This window comes from Oncorhynchus mykiss, chromosome 4, assembly GCF_013265735.2.
Source record: "Oncorhynchus mykiss isolate Arlee chromosome 4, USDA_OmykA_1.1, whole genome shotgun sequence".
In the NCBI taxonomy this organism is placed as follows: Eukaryota; Metazoa; Chordata; class Actinopteri; order Salmoniformes; family Salmonidae; genus Oncorhynchus; species Oncorhynchus mykiss.
In genome coordinates this window covers 25,387,088-25,407,477 of record NC_048568.1, presented here as the reverse complement: position 1 = coordinate 25,407,477, position 20,390 = coordinate 25,387,088, and the positions used below count along the sequence as shown (strand labels likewise).

The window sequence follows — 20,390 nt, the reverse complement described above, 5'->3', positions numbered from 1 at the left end:
AAGATGTTGGAACATTGCAGCAGGGGCTTGGCTCCATTCAGCCACAAGAGCATTAGTGAGGTCTGGCACTGGTGTTAGGTGATTAGGCCTAGCTTGCAGTCAGCGTTACAATTCATCCGAAAGGTGTTCGATGGGGTTGAGGTCAGGGCTCTGTGCAGGCCAGTCAAGTTCTTCCACACCAATGTCGACAAACCATTTCTGTATGGACTTTGCTTTGTGCACAGAGGCTGAAACATGCAAGGGCCTTCCCCAAACTGTAGCCACAAAGTTGGAAGCACAAAATTGTTTAGAATGTCATTGTATGCTGTAGTGACAACATTTCCCTTCACTGGAACTAAAGAGCCTAGTCCAAACCATGAATAACAACCCCAGACACTATGCACTCGGTAGGTAGTGTTCTCCTGGCATCCGCCAAACTCAGATTCGTCCGTCGGACTGTCAGATGGTGAAGCATGATTCATCACTCCAGAGAACGTTTCCACTGGCGGTGAACTTTACACCCTTCCAGCCAACGCTTGGCATTGCGCATGTTGATCTTTGGCTTGTGTGCAGCTGCTTGGCCATGGAAACCATTTCATGAAGCTCCTGACGAACAGTTCTTGTGCTGACGTTGCTTCCACTTCACAATAACAGCACTTACAGTTGACCAGGGCAGCTCTAGCAGGGCAGAAATTTGACAAGTTGACTTGTTGGAAAGGTGGCATCCTATGACTGTGCCATGTTGAACGTCACTGAGCTCTTCAGTCAGGCCATCCTACTGCCAATGTTTGTCTATGGAGATTGCATGGCTGTGTGCTCGATTTTATACACTTGTCAGCAACGGACGTGATTGAAATATTCAAATCCACTAATTTGAAGTGGTGTCTACCTACTTTTGGCCATATAGTGTACATTGTGATTAAATGTTGCGTTTTAGCCATATGCCCATCCTTTGTGTGTGTGTGTGTGTGTGTGTGTGTGTGTGTGTGTGTGTGTGTGTGTGTGTGTGTGTGTGTGTGTGTGTGTGTGTATATGTGTGTGTGTGTGTGTGTGTGTGTGTGTGTGTGTGTGTGTGTGTGTGTGTGTGTGTGTGTGCATATGAGATAATCTGTTGATGTGCGGAGCGACAACCCTGGACACTGCCCACTGGAAACACCAACAGGCCACCCAAAACGCACACCTCCTTCCTTGTTTCCTCCATTTCTGGAAGCCATCACTGATCTTGTGCTGTATGCCAGATAGATAGACGAAACCCTCGAAACCACTGCAAACACTGATCTGGTCATGTTAGATCAGTGGTTCCGTGAAGGATGAAAGTACCCTCATAGAGGTTTCCCAAGGTAGGGCTATACCTCTCATTCCATCTGTAATATGATCATTCTGCAGTCTGTATTAGTAATACAGTCCCTTCTCTCGCACTCCAATGAGCAGATCATTTAATATACTTTAGCTAAACTGCTGGTGCAGATGGACATCTTTCAATTGCTCTCCACATATTGTGAGACAATATGTTGCTGCAGGGATATGCCTATGATGCAGATTGGTCCCAAACAATTGAGATGGTGTGTGTTGTACATTTAATTATTTTAATAATTTAGCAGACTCTCTAATCCAGAGTGACTTACAGGAGAAATAAGGGTTAAGCTAGTCGGCTCGGGGAGTCGAAAAAATACAACACACAGATAAGTTATATTCTGGTGCAAGAGCCCAGGAGCTGCACAGGCCTAACCTGAGCAGCTAGGTGGAGTGTGACATCAACAGACAGACAAACAGAACCCTTTTCTGTCTGTCTGTCTGTCTGTCTGTCTGTCTGTTTTACTATCCTTGTTGGGACCAAAAGTCCTCACAAGGAAAGTAAAACAAAGAAAAGTGGGGACATTTCGCCGGTCCCCACCAGGAAAAAGGCTATTTTAAGCTTACGGTTAGCGTTAGGGGTTTGGGAAAATAGGATTTTGAATGGGAATCAATTGTTTGGTAACAACAAGGATAGTACAACAAACATGATTATGTGCATGTGAGTGTCTGTCTCTCTGTCTCTCTCTCCCCCTCTCTTTCCCCAGCCTCTCTCACTCTCAGTCAGACAGCACCAAAGGGACAGAAAACACATACTCCTAACCCTGCCCAGCATCACAAATAGGACCGTTTTTAGGATCACAGGGCATTCACTTAGGCTGGCAGATCTGGGGATCCTTTCCTGTCCTCTCCTCTACCCCTGGTCCTCCAGCCCGCTCAGCACTACCCGCTGCCAGGCTCAGGCCCTTGATCTGCCACATCCTGTAATCCTCCACGGGAGGAAAGGACAGGACAGCATCGCAAACAGCCTCGCCACAGACACATTGAAAAAAGCAGCAGGCAAGGCTAGCAGGCTAGCAGGCAATCACAGCATAGAGCCACACCACAGACATAGAGTTACAGGACAGACAGAGTTACAGGACAGACATAGCGCTACAGGACAGACATAGAGCTATAGGACAGACAAAGAGCTACAGGGCAGACATAGAGCTACAGGACAGACATAGAGCTACAGGACAGACATAGAGTTACAGGAAAGACATAGAGCTACAGGACAGACAAATAGTTACAGGACAGACATAGAGCTACAGGACAGACATAGAGCTACAGGACAGACATAGAGCTACAGGACAGACATAGAGCTACAGGACAGAAATCCTCTTCATCAAAGGACAAAAAAGGACCAATAACAGCATATCTTCTGTATCAGGCATCTTCGTCTGCAGATTAGGCAAAAGCAGGCCAATTCATCATCTAGAGCACTGATCTGAGAAGGGAACAGCGTGGGTGGTTGCATGACTCCGCATTCACCTTCCTCTCCCAGAGATAAAAACCTATTTCTATCTGATCGACATCAATCAAAGATATGACTGAAGTTAAGATGCTTCTCTCCTCTCAAAATCAAAGCTACCAACGTCAGTGAGGAGGACAAATCGCCAAACCATTCACTGATGGTTTATCTTCAGCTCAAGTGGTCAAAAAAAACACATGTTGTCTCAGCGTAAACTGACAATCATAGCCAGCATATCAACCACTCTGTGGTTCCATCTTGATTGAGATAAATCTAATACCAATGCAAATAGTATGCTAAACTGACCTTAGATCAGTAACTTAGGGCACTGTCATCCTGCACTAATAGTACTGAGACAATTTTTAGTCTCACCTTTCCATTCAGATGTAAGTAGACATTAAGCCCATGTGTAGAAGAAAGCAGGGAGAGACAGAAAGACAGACAACAGGGAGAGACAGAAAGACAGACAACAGGGAGAGACAGAAAGACAGATAGCAGAGAGACATAAATACAGCAGAGAGAAACAGAAAGACAGACAACAGGGAGAGACAGAAAGACAGACAACAGGGAGAGACAGAAAGACAGAACAGGGAGAGACAGAAAGACAGACAACAGGGAGAGACAGAAAGACAAACAACAGGAAGAGACAGAAAGACAGACAGCAGGGAGAGACAGAAAGACAGACAACAGGGAGAGACAGAAAGACAGATAGCAGGGAGAGACAGAAAGACAGACAGCATGGAGAGACAGAAAGACAGACAGTAGGGAGAGACAGAAGGACAGACAACAGGGAGAGACAGAAAGACAGACAACAGGGAGAGACAGAAAGACAGACAGCATGGAGAGACAGAAAGACAGACAGCAGGGAGAGACAGAAGGACAGACAACAGGGAGAGACAGAAAGACAGACAACAGGGAGAGACAGAAAGACAGACAACAGGGAGAGACAGAAAGACAGACAGCAGGGAGAGACAGAAACGGGGGAGGGCAAGGAGGGACAGAAAGGCAGACAGTAATCCCACCTTAATGAGCTACTTTCAGGGAGAACACATGCTGGAACAGTAAAGGGGCCTGACGCAGGCAGGCAAGAGGCGAGATAGCGGGCAGGTGCTCTCTGTAGCTATGGCTCCCTGGGGTGCCATTCCACTGCTCTGTGTTATAAAGCACAGCAAGCTGTTGTCCCTGTAAACTGTCTGCCAGCTCTATATCAAGGATTAAGAGTAAAGGATAGGCTTTTTTCTTTTACAGTGTAACATGCCATTTTACTGTAATATGTGTTATTAGACATAGATATAATGAGTATAGGTACATAAACACCAATGAGCTCAGCCTGCTCTTCCAAGGGCATTGTCTTTCTATCCATCCATCCATCCATCCACCTACCTGCTGCTGGTCTGGTCTGGGCTGAGAGCAGCCCCATACAGGGCCTCCCCCTCAGGGACCCAGTGGCTAGTGTACACAACACAAACAGATCAATGGAGTTGAACACAGCATCACACAGAGCAGAAAGGATACAGTCTGAGGGCCCCGCTCTGGGTCCCAATGGCCAGGATCTTCTGGACTGGGTCATGGGCCATGGACGACGGCTGATAGGGGAAGCCATGACGGACAGTCTGGGCGTCCAATGAGATGGCAGCAAAGCAATGAGGAATGAGGAAACAACAGATACAAATCAGGGTTAGTGGGAATAAGCGTTCTCTCAATAGAGTAGTTTTGTGTCCACATAATTCAACATCCATATATTTACTCAAACTGCAATTTGAAGTCTGTGAATAAACACTTGAAATTACAGGCAAAGGAACAGCAATACATGAACAACAATTAAACTGGGATGTTTAATGTGTACGCCTAACAGTTGGGTTCCATGATATTGTGTGTGTGTACACTAGCAACAACACCCCTACTGGGCACAAATATTTCAACGTCTAGTTTGGATTTACATTTGGTAAAGTTGTCAACAAACGTGAATTCAATGTGAAATCAACCAAAACTGTCACCTTATCATTGGATTTAGGTTAAAAAAAATACATTTTTATACGTTTTCCACATTGATTGAACATCATCACATTACATTTTTGGTTGAAATTAAGTGGAAATAATGTTGATTCAACCAGTTTTCTCTTTTTATGGTGCCTCCCACATAGCAGCTAATTGTGATTATATTACTCTGTAATAAAACCCTTCACATTGGGGTGTGACAGGTCTACCACAATATGCTGCTGCTGTAGTATTGCATGAGTCAGTCAGTTAGGCAGGTTGTTGTAGCCCACTTGTTTGCTTATAGAGCAAGAGCCCCTAAAAAACAAATTATCATTTAGAAAACAGACTGTGTGGCATCAATATGAGAAACATTTATTTTACAATTGCAGTGGTGTAAAGTACTTAAATCTCTTTTTAGTGAGCTTTCTAATCACCAAAGTAACATTTCCGATATTGCTGCACTCTCGGGAACTAAAAGCACAAGCATTTTGTTACACCCGCAATAACATCTGCTAAACATGTGTATGTGACCAATTCAATTTGATTTGAGAAACGCCAGTTTGTAAGTTAGTGGACTTGGTTTTTCGATCAGGTCTGTTAGTAAACACCAGATCAATTTGAGTCTGGGATGACTGTGTTACTCTGGTTGGACCTTGTATTATTTGAGTCAGGTTGAAATAGTCTTTGAGTTTTTTCCTGCACGTTTTGTTTTCCCAGTTTATATTGAAATCGCCCATGAAGATGATCTCCTTCTTATAGTCACATTCTTTAAGCATGGCATTTAGATGGTCATAAAACGAGATATCAGATGTTGGTTGTTGATATAATCCTATTATAGTGAGAGACATCAGAGGGGAGAGGAAGACATTCAGCCCCATACATTCAAGGTCATTGGCATGTTTCCATATGTTACGATTGAATTTATAGTTATCTTCCATGTACATAATCAATCCATCCCCACTGCCGTCTCCCCTGCTGCTCCTGAATATGGACTATCCAGCAACATTAAAGGCTGAAATAGGAGACCATTTCTTCAGCCATGTCTCAGAGAAACAGAAAAATCAAGATTAGACTCATTCAATAAATGTTCTACCTGTTCACTCTTAGAAATAATGCTATGAATATTCAAATGACCTCCCAATATTCCTCTAGGCTTGGAACGAGGGTCCCAGAGCATTTTAGCCTGATGGATGGTTTGAAAAAGTTATCTGCAGATTGCTCATTCTCTTATGGTAGCAACAGAGGTTATGAGTTACACAGATGTCCTTCTCTGAACCTGATAATATAGGCTACTCAAATATAGATTATTTCAATCGTGCATGTTCCACCATTCATCAATGATTTCGGTCTGGGTGGCTAATTAAGGAACCTTTTCTCGACTTCTCTCAGAATTACATCCTCCTTATCAGCCATTTTTTCTGCAAGTGACCTAACTCCAGACTCTGATGGGGAGCTTGGTACCCTGGGCCGCTTGGGTGTTTGTTGATTCCGGATTGTTTGAATGAAAGCCAGCATTGATGTTTGGCTGCCTTCTTTTGTATTCTGCAGAGAGCTGCACCGCCTTCGGGGTCGCTTATTAACCTCAGAGTTTTCTATTGGGTTATGATTGTCACTGGTCTCAGTAGTCACTTTCCCAGCTTCAGTTTTGGCATTCTTCTTTTTTTTCTCTGAATGAGAGGTCACTGTTGTTTAAATATTCACGAATTGGGGGTGGGAAAGAATGTTCTGGTGATTTCCACGTGGACTGGAGAAACATCAACAAATTGAAAGCTGTCAGTGTAGCTACTTAGCATGCGAACATTAGTTTGCTATCTTGCTAACCTTATCTAGCTAGCTAATGTTATCTGTTTTTGCAGTTTTTTTTACTACAACGTATTCAAAACATTAGTCAGATGGCTACTGTTTTGTAGTAAGCATAATAGTGTAACGACCCTGGGTTTATAAGCGCGGAAATCGACCCTGCCGCAAGAGCATGCTTTTGCAGCACAGTCGATAGCGCGCCGGACCTTGGGTGAAGGTCGAGGGTTCGAGACCTGCTCCCTACTGTTTCATTACAATAGTGAAAACTTCGCCACAGACGGAAACCAGTATTTTTGACTTCACCATCTATTGTTGTCTCCAAACTTTTGGCATCTTCCATAAGAGACATTTGTTTTTCTACTTTGTAATGAACACGGTACAATCTTTGGTAGGTAGGATGCTGGCAGTCTGCTGGCAGGCTTCAGCTGCTGTACAGCAAAGCCAAGTCAGTCCGTGCTCATGGTTCTTGACATTACAGGCTACAGTGACTTGGCTCATGATGCACATCGCAAATGACATGTAGCAACACCCTGAGCACATCGGACACGAAACACCAATACAAATGTAATAGCACAACAAAATAGATAAACAAGTTCCTTGAATTTTCTTTTGCGGGTGACTGTTTATTATAGTATTTTTGCACACTGAGCAAGCTAATGTTCTAGCTAAATTAAACCAATTATTCTAGCTAGCTAGCAGCTAATGTTAGTCACACATGCTAACAGAGTTTATATATATCTAGCAAGTTAATGTGAGCTGAAGTATCTAGCTACCTTACCAACGTTACGTCCTGTTAATGTGGTTATCAAAAAGATAATTACTAGCGGGTTGAAATGAACGTTAGTGGTTTGCTAGTTTTGCTAAACAACTAGCTAGCTACCCTAGCTAGAGTGTACCGTTCCTATCATTGTTTTGACAGCAGCTCAGACTGGAGCGAGTTTATAGTATGCTTTAGGTAGCTAGGTTAGGATTAACAATGCATGCATGCAACGACATTCTATACATTTATCAACTGGATTGTGTTTTAGAATTACAGCTAGCTATGTCACGTTGTTAATGTCATTTCTTGACAGTAGGCTTACAGACTATATGATTGATAAAGATGGCAAGTCTATTTTCTCGAGTCTACGCGGATCAATGCTGGTAATATAAGCTGATAATAACGTTAAGACTGTTTTTGCATTGCTACCTCTGGAATTGTGAATGTTATAGTTAGCTAACAAGTGTCTATTCAGTGTTAGTTAACTGCCAGTGCCAATATGTAACATTATAGCCTAGCTGTTTCTAATGATAAACTTATACAATGCATGAATGCAATGACATTTTTTAAATGTATCAACTGGATTGTGTTTCAGGAATTATATGTCACGTAGTCAATGTTATTTCTTGGCAGTAGGCTTTTACCACTGCAGCTTAGTGCAAACAAATCTGGTCTAGAGATTGAGTGGGTCATTTGTAGAAAAGGGATGTAGAGGAATTGTTACAATCTAAGACATAAGACATAAGATGTAGTTTAAAATGTATTGGGCTGTAGGCTAGGTGTTATCAGTCAAATAGGCTACCTATTTGAAAACAATTTCTGTGTGCCGGTTAGTATTCTTTTGAATTGACTTCTGTTATGTCTGAGATAGCTGCATGTGTGGTTGTTGTACTTTATTGTAACATGAGCCTTTGACTCTTGTCATCTCTCCACAGTCTACAGGAATTGGGGTTCCCTAGTGGGAGATTTGTGGGACCCTCGACCTTGTAGGATCTGCTCCAGACACACAGCTTTCCCGTAATGTCAGGACAGCTGTCACGTCCTGAACTTAGTTCCTTTTAGTTTGGTCAGGGCGTGAGTTGGGGTGGGAATTCTATGTTTTGTTCTGTGTGTTATATGTCTAGGTGTTTGGCCTGGTATGGTTCCCAATCAGAGGCAGCTGTCAATCGTTGTCTCTGATTGAGAACCATACTTAGGCAGCCTGTTTTCCCACTATGGCTTGTGGGTAGTTGTTTTCTGTGTCTGTGTTTTACCATACAGAACTGTTTCAGTTTTCATTTATTTCTCGTCTTCTTTTGTATTCAGTATTTGGTTATATTTCATTAAAATATGGACAATTACCACGCTGCGCATTGGTCCGATCTTTCATACTCCTCGTCAGAGGAGGAAGACAACCGTTACAACAGCCGAGTGCCTGCACATTTTCTGAAAACATCTGAAAACCTTTAAGTATCTTGATGTATCCCACAGCACCCCCCCTCACCACCCCTCCACTAAAACCCTTGCCTTTCTTGCAGTAACTCTGGCCCTCTTCTTTTCTTCCCAGCACTGACTTTGCTGACCTTATCTAAGTCAAAATGTACCTACTATGACTGTGATATGGGGTTGTCTCACTTAGCTACCTTATGATGAATGTACTTACTGTCTGTCTGCTAAATGACTAAATGTCTAACTCCTGTTTTCATCCCTCATCACACACTTCCATTTGCCTCACTTTTTGAAAGACGCTCTGGAGCATGCCATCTCATCTCACGCAATTGGCATGCTGACTGCAGGAATGTCCACCAGAGTTGTTGCCAGAGAATTTTGTATTCATTTCTCTACCATAAGCCGCCTCCAATGTCGTTTTAGAGAATTTGGCAGTACGTCCAACTGGCCTCACAACCGTAGACCCTGTGTAACCACACAAGCCCAGGCCCTCCACATCCAGCTCTTCACCTGCGGGATCGTCTGAGACCAGCAACCCGGACAGTTGATGAAACTGAAGAGTATTTCTGTTTTCTTAAATTGACTGATTTCCTCATATGAACTGTAACTCGGTAAAATGATTGAAAGTGCTACATGTTGGGATTATATTTCTGTTCAGTATGGTATTTACGATGTACCTTTATGGGCCCTCATGCTTGACACTCGCATTGCCTGCTGTTGTGTAATGTATCTCTATCCAATCCTCTGTTTTAATTGATTCTGTGCAGTCATCAGTTATCCGGTGGAGGCTGTTACCCTGGCTGCAGGGATGCTAGCATTCAAGGGCTTTAATGAGCAGCGTCTAAGCAATTATCCACATGTGTTGTTATTATATAAATTATTTATATTTCTACTCAATTGGATCACAAAATTCAATGTGCCAACTTGTGTTTTTATCTAAACCCTCTTTCTGTCATTGTGTTTCTGTCAGATATGTTGAATACAGCCCTGGGCCGTTGACCAACAGTGACTACTATTGTTGCAACCCCTATTACTAGCTTGTTCAACCTCTCTTTCATATCGTCTGAGATCCCCAAAGATTGAAAAGCTGCCGCGGTCATCCCCCTCTTCAAAGGGGGAGACACTCTAAACTGCTACAGACCTATATCCTACCCTACCTTTCTAAGGTCTTCGAAAGCCAAGTTCACAAACAGATCACCGACCATTTTGAATCCCACCGTACCTTCTCCGCTATGCAATCTGGTTTCCGAGCTGGTCATGGGTGCACCTCAGCCACGCTCAAGGTCCTAAACGATATCATAACGGCCATCGATAAGAGATAATACTGTGCAGCTGTATTCATCGACCTGGCCAAGGCTTTCACCATATTCTTATCGTCAGACTCAACAGCCTTGGTTTCTCAAATGACTGCCTAGCCTCGTTCACCAACTACTTCTCTGACAGAGTTCAGTGTGTCAAATCGGAGGGCCTGTTGTCCGGAACTCTGGCAGTCTCTAAGGGGGTGCCACAGGGTTCAATCCTCGGGCTGACTCTTTCCTCTGTATACATCAATGATGTCGCTCTTGGTGCTGGTGATTTTCTGATCCACCTCTACGCAGACGACACCATTCTGTATACTTCTGGCCCTTCTTTGGACACTGTGTTAACTAACCTCCAGACAAGCTTCATTGCCATACAACTCTCTTTCCGTGGCCTCCAACTGCTCTTAAATGCAAGCAAAACTGAATGCATGCCCTTCAACCGATCGCTGCCCAGACCTACCCACCCGTTCAGCATCACACCTCTGGATGGTTCTGACTTCAAATATGTGGAAAACTACAAATACCTAGGTGTCCGGTTAGACTGTAAACTCTCCTTCCAGAGTCACATCAAACATCTCCAATCCAAAATGTAATCTAGAATTGGCTTCCTATTTTGCAACAAAGCATCCTTCACTCATGCTGCCAAACATACCCTCGTAAAACTGACTATCCTACCGATCCTTGACTTCGGCGATGTCATTTACAAAATAGCCTCCAACACTCTACTCAACAAATGGGATGCCGTGTCAACAGCGCCATCCGTTTTGTCACCAAAGCCCCATATACTACCCACCACTGCGACCTGTATGCTCTCGTTGGCTGGCCCTCGCTTCATATCCATCGCCAAACCCACTGGCTCTAGGTCAACTATAAGTCGTTGCTAGGTAAAGCCCTGCCTTATCTCAGCTCACTGGTCACCATAGCAGCACCCACCCGTAGCACATGCTCCAGCAGGTATATATCTCTCTGGTCACCCCCAAAGCCAATTCCTCCTTCGGCCACCTTTCCTTCCAATTCTCTGCTGCCAATGACTGGAACGAACTGCAAAAATCACTGAAGCTGGAGACTCGTATCTTTCTCACTAGCTTTAAGCACCAGCTGTGAGAGCAGCTCACAGATTACTGCACTTGTACATAGCCAACCTGTAAATAGCCCATCCAACTACCTCATCAACAAATTGTTATTTATTTTATTTATTTTTCTCCTTTGCACCCCAGTACCACTCATCTTTTGCACATCTATCACCTCAGTGTTGAATTTGCCATACTGTAATAATTTCGCCACTATGGCCTATTTATTGCCTCACACCCCTTTTCCTTCCTCATTTGCACACACTGTATATAGACTTTCTCTATTGTAATTATTGACTGTATATTTGATTATTCCATGTGTTACTCTGTGTTGTTGTTTGTGTCACACTGCTTTGCTTTATCTTGGCCAGGCCACAGTTGTAAATGAGAACTTGTTCTCAAATAGCCTACCTGGTTAAATAAAGGTGAAATAAAAATAATAATAAAATAAAACTCTCCCCAGGACATGTTGCCATGTTCCTCCTCTGCTGTCCCCTCCTCAGTCGGGACATACAAAGCACCCCATTACCCGTGGGTCACCCCACGGTAGCCCACTACTGCCCCCCCACTACTGCCCCTCCCCCCCACCCCCTGCACCCCAGTATGAGCAGCTACCTCTGGCAGACAGAGAGAGGGACAGGGACAGAGAGCGGGATAGGAACTCAGGAGGGTGGTACCGGTGGGATCGTCTCTAGAAGGTCATTTTACCAGGTGGCCAACTCTTCCTCCAAGTATTCACAACACTGAGAGCGAAAGAAGGGGGCTACAGACGGGACAGTCTGGCTCCAGAGACCACTGCAGACACTGTAACCACCACTCCCACAGCCACAGCAGACACCGTAACCACCACTCACACAACCACAGCAGACACCGTAACCACCACTCACACAGCCACAGCAGACACCGTAACCACCACTCACACAGCCACAGCAGACACCGTAACCACCACTCACACAACCACAGCAGACACCGTAACCACCACTCACACAACCACAGCAGACACCATAACCACCACACACCCAACCACAGCAGACACCGTAACCACCACTCACACAGCCACAGCAGACACCATAACCACCACACACACAACCACAGCAGACACCGTAACCACCACTCACACAACCACAGCAGACACCGTAACCACCACTCACACAACCACAGCAGACACCATAACCACCACACACACAACCATAGCAGACACCGTAACCACCACACACCCAACCACAGCCGTAGCAGTAGAAGCGGAGCAGCCTCGACCGCAGGGACAGAGACAGCAACTGCTCCAACAGCTCCAATCCCATCATACCCCTCTGCCTCCCTCGCTGCCACCTCCCCTCACCTCTACCTCTGTGATAGCCCTGGACTGTAGCCAGGAGAGCCTGGCCAAGCCCAAACATCAATTTGAGATTGTTTGTCACTGGCTTACAAACAGTATAATGTCAAATTGGAATTATGTTTTTCTTGTCTTGAGTCAATAAGTATTCAACCCCTTTGTTGTGACAAGCATAAATAAGTTCAGGAGTAAAAATTCTTAACAAGTCACATAATAAGTTGCAATAATAGTCTTTAACATGATTTTTGAATGACTGCCTCATCTCTGTACCACACACATTCAGTTATCTGTAAGGTCCCTCAGTTGAGCAGCGAATTTCAAAAACAGAATTAACCACAAAGACCAGGGAGGTTTTCCAATGCCTCGCAATGAAGGGCACTTATTGGGCTGCATCACATCCGGCCGTGATTGGGAGTCCTATAGGGCGGTGCACAATTGGCCCAGCGTCGCCCAGGTTTGGCTGGGGTAGGCCGTCATTGTAAATAAGAATTTGTTCTTAATTGACTTGCTTAGTTAAATCAAGGTTAAATTCAAAATAATATGTAAAATTGGTACAAGGGTACAAATAAAAATAAAAATAGACGTTGATTATCTTTTTGAGCATGGTGATATTATTAGTTACACTTTGGATGGTATATCAACACACCCAGCCACTACAAAGATGCAGGTGTCCTTCCTAACCCAGGTGTCGGTATAAAGGAAACCACTCAGGGATTTCACCATGAGGCCAATGGTGACTTTAAAACAGTTACAGGGTTTAATGGTTGTTGTTGTTGTGATAGGAGAAAACTGAGGATGGATCAACATCATTGTATTTACTCCACAAAACTAACCTAATTGACGGAGTGAAAAGGAAGCCATTAAAGAATAAAAATACTCCAAAACTTGCATCCTGTTAGCAATAAGGCACTAAAGTAATACTGCAAAAAAATGTGGCAAAGCAATTCACCTTTTTTCAGGAAAACAAAGTGTTATGTTAGGGGAAAATTCAATCCAACACATTACTGAGTGCCACTCTCCCTATTTTCAAGCATAGTCGTGACTGCATCATGTTATGGGTATGCTTGTAATCGATAAGGACTGGAGAGTTTTTCAGAATAAAAAAGAAATAGAATGGAGCTAAGCACAGGCAAAATTCTAGATTAAATCCTCATTCAATCTGCTTTTCAACAGACACTGGGAGATTCATTCACCTTTCAGCAGGACAATAACCTTAAACACAAGTTCAAATATACAATAGAGTTGCTTACAAAGAAGACAGTGAATGTTCCTGAGTGGCCGAGTTACCGTTTTTGCTTAAATCTGCTTGAAAATCTATGGCAAGCCTTAAAAATGGTTGTCTAGCAAAGATCAACAACCAATTTGACAGAGGTTGAAGAATTTTGAAAATAATATTGGGCAAATATTGTACAATCCAGGTGTGCAAAACTTACCCAGAAAGACTCACAGCTGTAATCGCTGCCAAAGTTTATTCTAACATGTATTGACTCAAGAGTTTGAATACTTATGTAAATTAGATATTTAAGTATTTAATTTTCAAAAAAATAGCAAAAATGTATAACAAAAAAAATGATGTTTGTTATTTGTGTAAAAAAATATTGTGTGTAAAAAAACAATTTAATCCATTTTGAATTCAGGCTGTAACACAACAAAATGAGGAATAAATCAAGGGGTATTCTGCCCTTGAGTTGCGTTCCCATGCAAAACTAGACAGATAGCTAACAACTAAGTCTTCAATAAAACTCCCAAGGCGTGACTTTTCTTGAATGAATATATTGAAAACGTTTATGTTGTGAAACTGCAAAATACAGAAAATAATATACTTTAGTATTCAATTCACACCGACAGTAGCTGTACATTATACATTTGAAGTTGCATAAATACAAAGCACGTGCTAAGGTACCATGCATCTGGCATGATGCCAAACCATATAGCTAATTGTTACTCATATGATAATTGGCTCCTTTCATTACTCTAATAGTGTACAACCATTTATGTAGAATAACAAAGCATATTACACTAGGAACAGTAACAAACTACAGTATTGTATATATTACAATTAGTTTGCATGACGCACGAGCAAAGTAATACTGCTAACGACATACATGAAAAGCATTGCAATTTGTGAGTAAATGCAACCAACATTGACATGTAAGCAACTGTATCAATAACAAGATTATAATCATTAGCTAAATGCTTGAATTGAACTTACAAACAAATATTTTCCAAGGCTGAAGCGTGACAAGAAATAACTACATTGAAAGACCTGCACCGTAGCGTTGTTTGTAGCTGCTTCTATGCGTGCAGAACAAATTCTCTACTTTCTGTTTGCGTAGTCTTTCTAAGTACCAGAAACATCCACTAGGGGGCAAATAACACCATTGCACACAATGAAAATCCAATTGAACCCTTGTAATAAAATAATCTGTTACCTTCTAACAGGATGGCAGCACACTCCCCGCCTGGTATAATGAAATTGTGCCACTATGAAATAAAACATATCAAGAAACAAATAATGCCCTTTCTATTTTTATCTTTTGTCTCTAGGATGCTTCAGAAAGAAGAACAACAATCTCTGAGATTGGTCTCAGAAACACCTTAGCAGCTCCTTGCTTGACAATTTTTAGTTCTACTTTCCTAACCTTTTTGTCAGTACTGGGAAAGGTTTTTACCACAAGCCCGACTGGCCAGTCATTTCTGTGTGCCTGACTGTCTTTCAATAAGACAACATCTCCCACTTTTACATTTGGCTTTTCTGCTGTCCATTTTCTGCGTCTCTGCAGCGTTGTCAGGTACTCCTGTCTCCACCTTTTCCAAAAGGTGTCAGCGAGACACTGGACTTGCTTCCACTTTTTCCATGTCTCTTCTTTTTCTGTGGGAAGAGGGGCATCCCACACACTCTGATCAGAAGAGAGTTCTCTGGTTAAGGCTTTACCTTGCATTGTTATTGGAGCCACGAACCCATGGGGGTCATAAAGACTATTCACTGTGGACAGGATGCCTCTCCGCGTAAAAGGCTTCTCATTGTGGGACACCTGGAATGAGAAGCTGTCTGTTTCCAGGTTCCAGGAAAGTCCCAGACTCCGTTGAAAGGGAAGAGGATCCACTCCTAGGTCCAGATCTTTTAAGTCTTTCGCACGGTCCTCCATAGGGAAGGCTTCCATAACTGTTTTGCTATTGGATGCAATCTTGTGTAGTTTCATGTTGGACTCCGCCAACATTGCTTGTGTTTTTCTTAGAATGTTGGTAGCTTCTTCTGTAGTAGCTGCTGATGTCAGACCATCATCGACGTAGAAGTTCCTCACTACATATTGCTTGGGTTCTGACCCGTGTTCCTTCTCACCCTGTAGCGCTGCTCGTCTCATGCAGTAGATGGCTACGGCTGGTGAAGGGCTGTTCCCAAATACATGGACTTTCATCCTGTACTCAGTTATGCTTCTATCTAGGTTGTTATCTTCATACCAGAGAAACCTTAAGTAATCTCTGTGATCCTCACGTACACCAAAACAGTAAAACATTTGTTGCACATCTGCTGTTAGTGCAATGCAATCCTTGCGGAAACGCATTAGGACACCCAAGAGTGTGTTGTTTAAGTCTGGACCACTGAGCAGAACATCGTTAAGTGACACGCCTTGACACTTAGCACTGGAGTCAAATACTACTCTTATTTGTTCAGGCTTTTGTGGATGGTAAACACCAAATATGGGCAGATACCAACGTTCTTTGTCTCCCTCTAGTGGCTGTGAAGGTTCGGCTTGGTCGTTATCCAGCATCTTTTGCATGAAGTCAATAAAATGACGCTTCATGTCAGGCTTTTTGTCTAAAGTCCTGCGAAGTGATGTGAGACGGTTCATGGCCTGCTCCCTGTTATTAGGGAGGCGACGTCTAGTGGGGCGAAAGGGTAGTGGAGCCACCCAGTTGTTTCCATCATCCTGGAAAACCTGTTTGTCCATAATGTCCAAGAAGGCTTTGTCCTCCACTGATGGTGCTGGTTTATCATCGTCTTGTGTTTTGTCGAACACGGAACATCCCAGGCTGTCTGTGTTCACAGTTGTGATTGGATCTCTCGAGTGCACTGTAGAGGGAGAGATGTGTTTCTGAGCTACGCTGTTGTAGTTCTCTTTTACCTGGATGATGTCAGGGCAAGGGCTCAGATAGGATGTGCGACCATTTTGAAGTATGTTTGTCCTGAACACGTTAACATTGGCTGGTCGGTGAGCCGTTCCCAGACAGACCTCACCCACGATGACCCACCCGAGGTCGAGTCGCTGTGCATAAGGAGTGTCGTGGGGCCCATTGATTTGCTCTCGTACCTTGTGTACCCTTAAGATGTCTCGTCCTAAGAGCAGGAGGATGGGAGCGTCTGGGTCCACTGCTGGAATTTTGTCCATAACTGGTTGCAGATGGGGATGATGATACGCAATGTCGGGGGAGGGAATCTCCATCCTATCGTCTGGCATCATATCACACTCTATCAGAGTAGGGAGAGTGAGCTGCATGTGTCCATCTATAGACTCCACCATGAAGTTTACGGCTCTCCTGCCCGAAGTCTCTGTTACCCCAGAACACGTCTTCATGGTGTATGGAGCAGAGTTGTCATTGATGTTGAAGAGACTGAAAAACTCTGTCTTGGCCAGAGATTTGTTACTCTGTTCATCAAGCACTACATACATTTTGACAGCTTTCTCTCTTTTCCCAGCCGGATAAGCTTTGACTAGGCATATTTTTGAACATGATCTTGGATTGACTGCCTCACCACAGATCTCTGTACACTTTGAGGTGACAGATAGAAGAGCATCGTCACCTTGCTCCCCACCATGCTCTTTCTCTGCTGTAGCGGTGTCTGTATATGAAGGGGCTGGGCCTGGATGCAGAGCAGCAAGATGCCTGTCGCTGTCGCACTCAGAGCACTTGATTGAAACCTTACAGTCTTTAGCTCTGTGCTGAGTTGACCCACAACATCGGAAACAAATGCCATTGTCTTTGAGATATGATTTGCGCTCATCTAGAGTTTTGTATCTAAACCCACGACACTTTTTAAGAGGATGAGGCTTGTTATGTATTGGACAGTGATGGTCAGGGTTTTCAACCTTTGTCTTACTGGGTTTGGTTTGGTGGTCTGAGGCCTCAGATGACACATCTGTCTTGTATACAGTCACAGGTGTCTTGCTGCTGTACCTGGCAGGTTTCTCACTTTTCATGGGCACCTGGTTAGTTGAGGTGTAGAGGGTGAAGCTGGGGTCATTTCTAATTTTCGCCTGATTCCTGATGAATCTCGAGAAGAACGAGAATGGTGGGAATGCTACCCGATAGTCCTCCTTATATTTGGATCCCTGTGCTATCCATTTTTCTTGTAAACTGAATGGAAGTTTCTCTACAATAGGGTTTACCCCCCGAGATGTGTCCAGATAAGCGAGGCCTGGAAGGTACCCTTCTACTTTAGCACACTCCAGTTCGAGAAGAATGTCACCTAGTTCTCTTAGTTTGTGATTGTCTTTGTTAGCCAGTTTTGGAAAATCCTCAATTTTCTTCAACAGTGCATTCTCGATCACTTCGGGTGTACCATAGCACTCTTCTAGTCGTTGCCAGACCATGTTAAGTCCTGCTGTTGCGTTGAAAATATGGACAGATCTAATTCTGTTTGCTTGCTCAGACGACTCTGCCCCTAGCCACTTGGTAATTAGATCTAACTCTTCCCCGGCTGATAAATTCAAGTCTCTGGTCGCATTGAGAAAGGATGCTTTCCATGCCCAATAATTTTCAGGACGATCATCAAACTTCAGGAGTCCGGAACTCACCATCTCACGGCGTAGGAGGTACTTGATGAGGTCTGGTGCCACTTGTGACTCAGGGAAGTTTTGTGTGTGTGACTGGAAGTGGGCTTGTTTTCCATTTCCACCATGCTGCTGTTCATTCCTTTTGAACGGAGAGTCTCTGCTTATGCTCCGTTGTTTGCTACTTTCTAGATTGTGGCATGTAGCTGGGTCAACACTAAGCTCTTGTTTCTCCACTTCAAATGGAAGTTCAGCAAAGTAGGGCCTAGCATGTTGTTGCACATACTCACATGTACGTTGGACTGGACTTAAGGGCTGTGTCCCTGTGTCTAGTTCTTTGCGAAGCTCTCTGCGTTCTGATCCTACAACTTCTTCAAAGGCTGCAGCTTCAGCCAACGCAGCAGCAGCTGCTCTCTCAACTTGGAGAACATATAAACTTGCCTCGAGGTCAGCTTTTTGCTTCAACAAGCTGGCCTCTATTTCTGCCCTTTGTTTCATCACAGAAGCTTCCTTCTCAGCATAAGAGACTTGTGCGCGTGCTGCGTCCGCCTTGGCGCGTGCTTTGACGGCTGCAAAACTCACCGTTGAGGATCTGCTTGACTGTTTTGATGACCTTGATCTTGTAGATTGAGACTTGGTCCCAATGTGCTGAAGAGGCTCTTCCATCTCTCTCTGTTGAACACCTGACTCTGGTTGTTGCATCGTAGACTGCTGGTCTTCCCTAGGATAAGAGGCTTTGTTGGCTGATGAACGTAGAAACATAACCACCGTGTGCAGTTATTCTTGTGCTTGAGCCCGCTGTGATGATGTTTTTTCACTATTCTGCCCTTGAGTTGCGTTCCCATGCAAAACTAGACAGATAGCTAACAACTAAGTCTTCAATAAAACTCCCAAGGCGTGACTTTTCTTGAATGAATATATTGAAAACGTTTATGTTGTGAAACTGCAAAATACAGAAAATAATATACTTTAGTATTCAATTCACACCGACAGTAGCTGTACATTATACATTTGAAGTTGCATAAATACAAAGCACGTGCTAAGGTACCATGCATCTGGCATGATGCCAAACCATATAGCTAATTGTTACTCATTTGATAATTGGCTCCTTTCATTACTCTAATAGTGTACAACCATTTATGTAGAATAACAAAGCATATTACACTAGGAACAGTAACAAACTACAGTATTGTATATATTACAATTAGTTTGCATGACGCACGAGCAAAGTAATACTGCTAACGACATACATGAAAAGCATTGCAATTTGTGAGTAAATGCAACCAACATTGACATGTAAGCAACTGTATCAATAACAAGATTATAATCATTAGCTAAATGCTTGAATTGAACTTACAAACAAATATTTTCCAAGGCTGAAGCGTGACAAGAAATAACTACATTGAAAGACCTGCACCGTAGCGTTGTTTGTAGCTGCTTCTATGCGTGCAGAACAAATTCTCTACTTTCTGTTTGCGTAGTCTTTCTAAGTACCAGAAACATCCACTAGGGGGCAAATAACACCATTGCACACAATGAAAATCCAATTGAACCCTTGTAATAAAATAATCTGTTACCTTCTAACAGGATGGCAGCACAAGGGGTATGAATACTTTCTGAAGGCACTGTATCTAGGACTGGGTGATATGGCCAACATATCATATCACTGTATTTTTCTCATTTTTGACAGTATGACGGTGATGTTTGATGTTTCTGAATAATATAAGTTTTATATATGCTTTATGGGTAGTGCATGGCCCTATGATAGCAACAAATTAATTATCAGGGGTTTTAAAGTGCTTTGTCCATTCTGATTGCTTTAATGTTCAACCAAAATTAACAGGACAAAACTGACAGTGAAGTAATATCATTTGTAGAACATTGCGTAGGAATCAAAATCCACTTTTTTAGGATTTTGTACTGAGCAAGGCTTACCATTTGCATAGTTACTTGTTAAAGTCCAGAATTTTCCATCCATTTCTTCATTCACTGCACTAATGTGCTGTCATTTGTAAACAAGACTAAAGATTGTTTTAGTGTTGACTACTGCAGCTAGGGTAGCAAATTAGCAATAATATTAGCTTTATCCAGCAGGATTTTCACCACCTAGTACGCATGCCCTGACGCCTTCCTTACTGCAAGATTTTGGGGGATTTGTAGGA

At 43.2% G+C, this 20,390-nt stretch overlaps 2 protein-coding genes across 8 annotated transcripts in view; both read right to left on the bottom strand.

The window, feature by feature from the left end:
• The window catches only part of LOC110521064 (syntaxin-binding protein 5), a 137,519-nt gene that overhangs the window by 112,961 nt on the left and 4,168 nt on the right, over nt 1-20,390 (bottom strand). For all 7 annotated transcript variants that reach the window (XM_036976004.1, XM_036976008.1, XM_036976006.1 and 4 more), the window contains exon 2: nt 4,298-4,395. In XM_036976004.1, coding sequence (XP_036831899.1) covers nt 4,298-4,395 — 98 coding nt within the window. The remainder of the gene's footprint in view (nt 1-4,297; nt 4,396-20,390) is intronic.
• On the bottom strand, nt 14,212-19,820 carry LOC118964456. Its single transcript, XM_036976003.1, has 3 exons — nt 19,586-19,820; nt 14,667-19,171; nt 14,212-14,252 (listed from the first exon to the last, which is right to left on the bottom strand). Exon 2 carries the CDS (start codon nt 18,988-18,990, stop codon nt 14,998-15,000), a length of 3,993 nt encoding a protein of 1,330 aa, XP_036831898.1. The 5' UTR covers nt 18,991-19,171; nt 19,586-19,820; the 3' UTR covers nt 14,212-14,252; nt 14,667-14,997.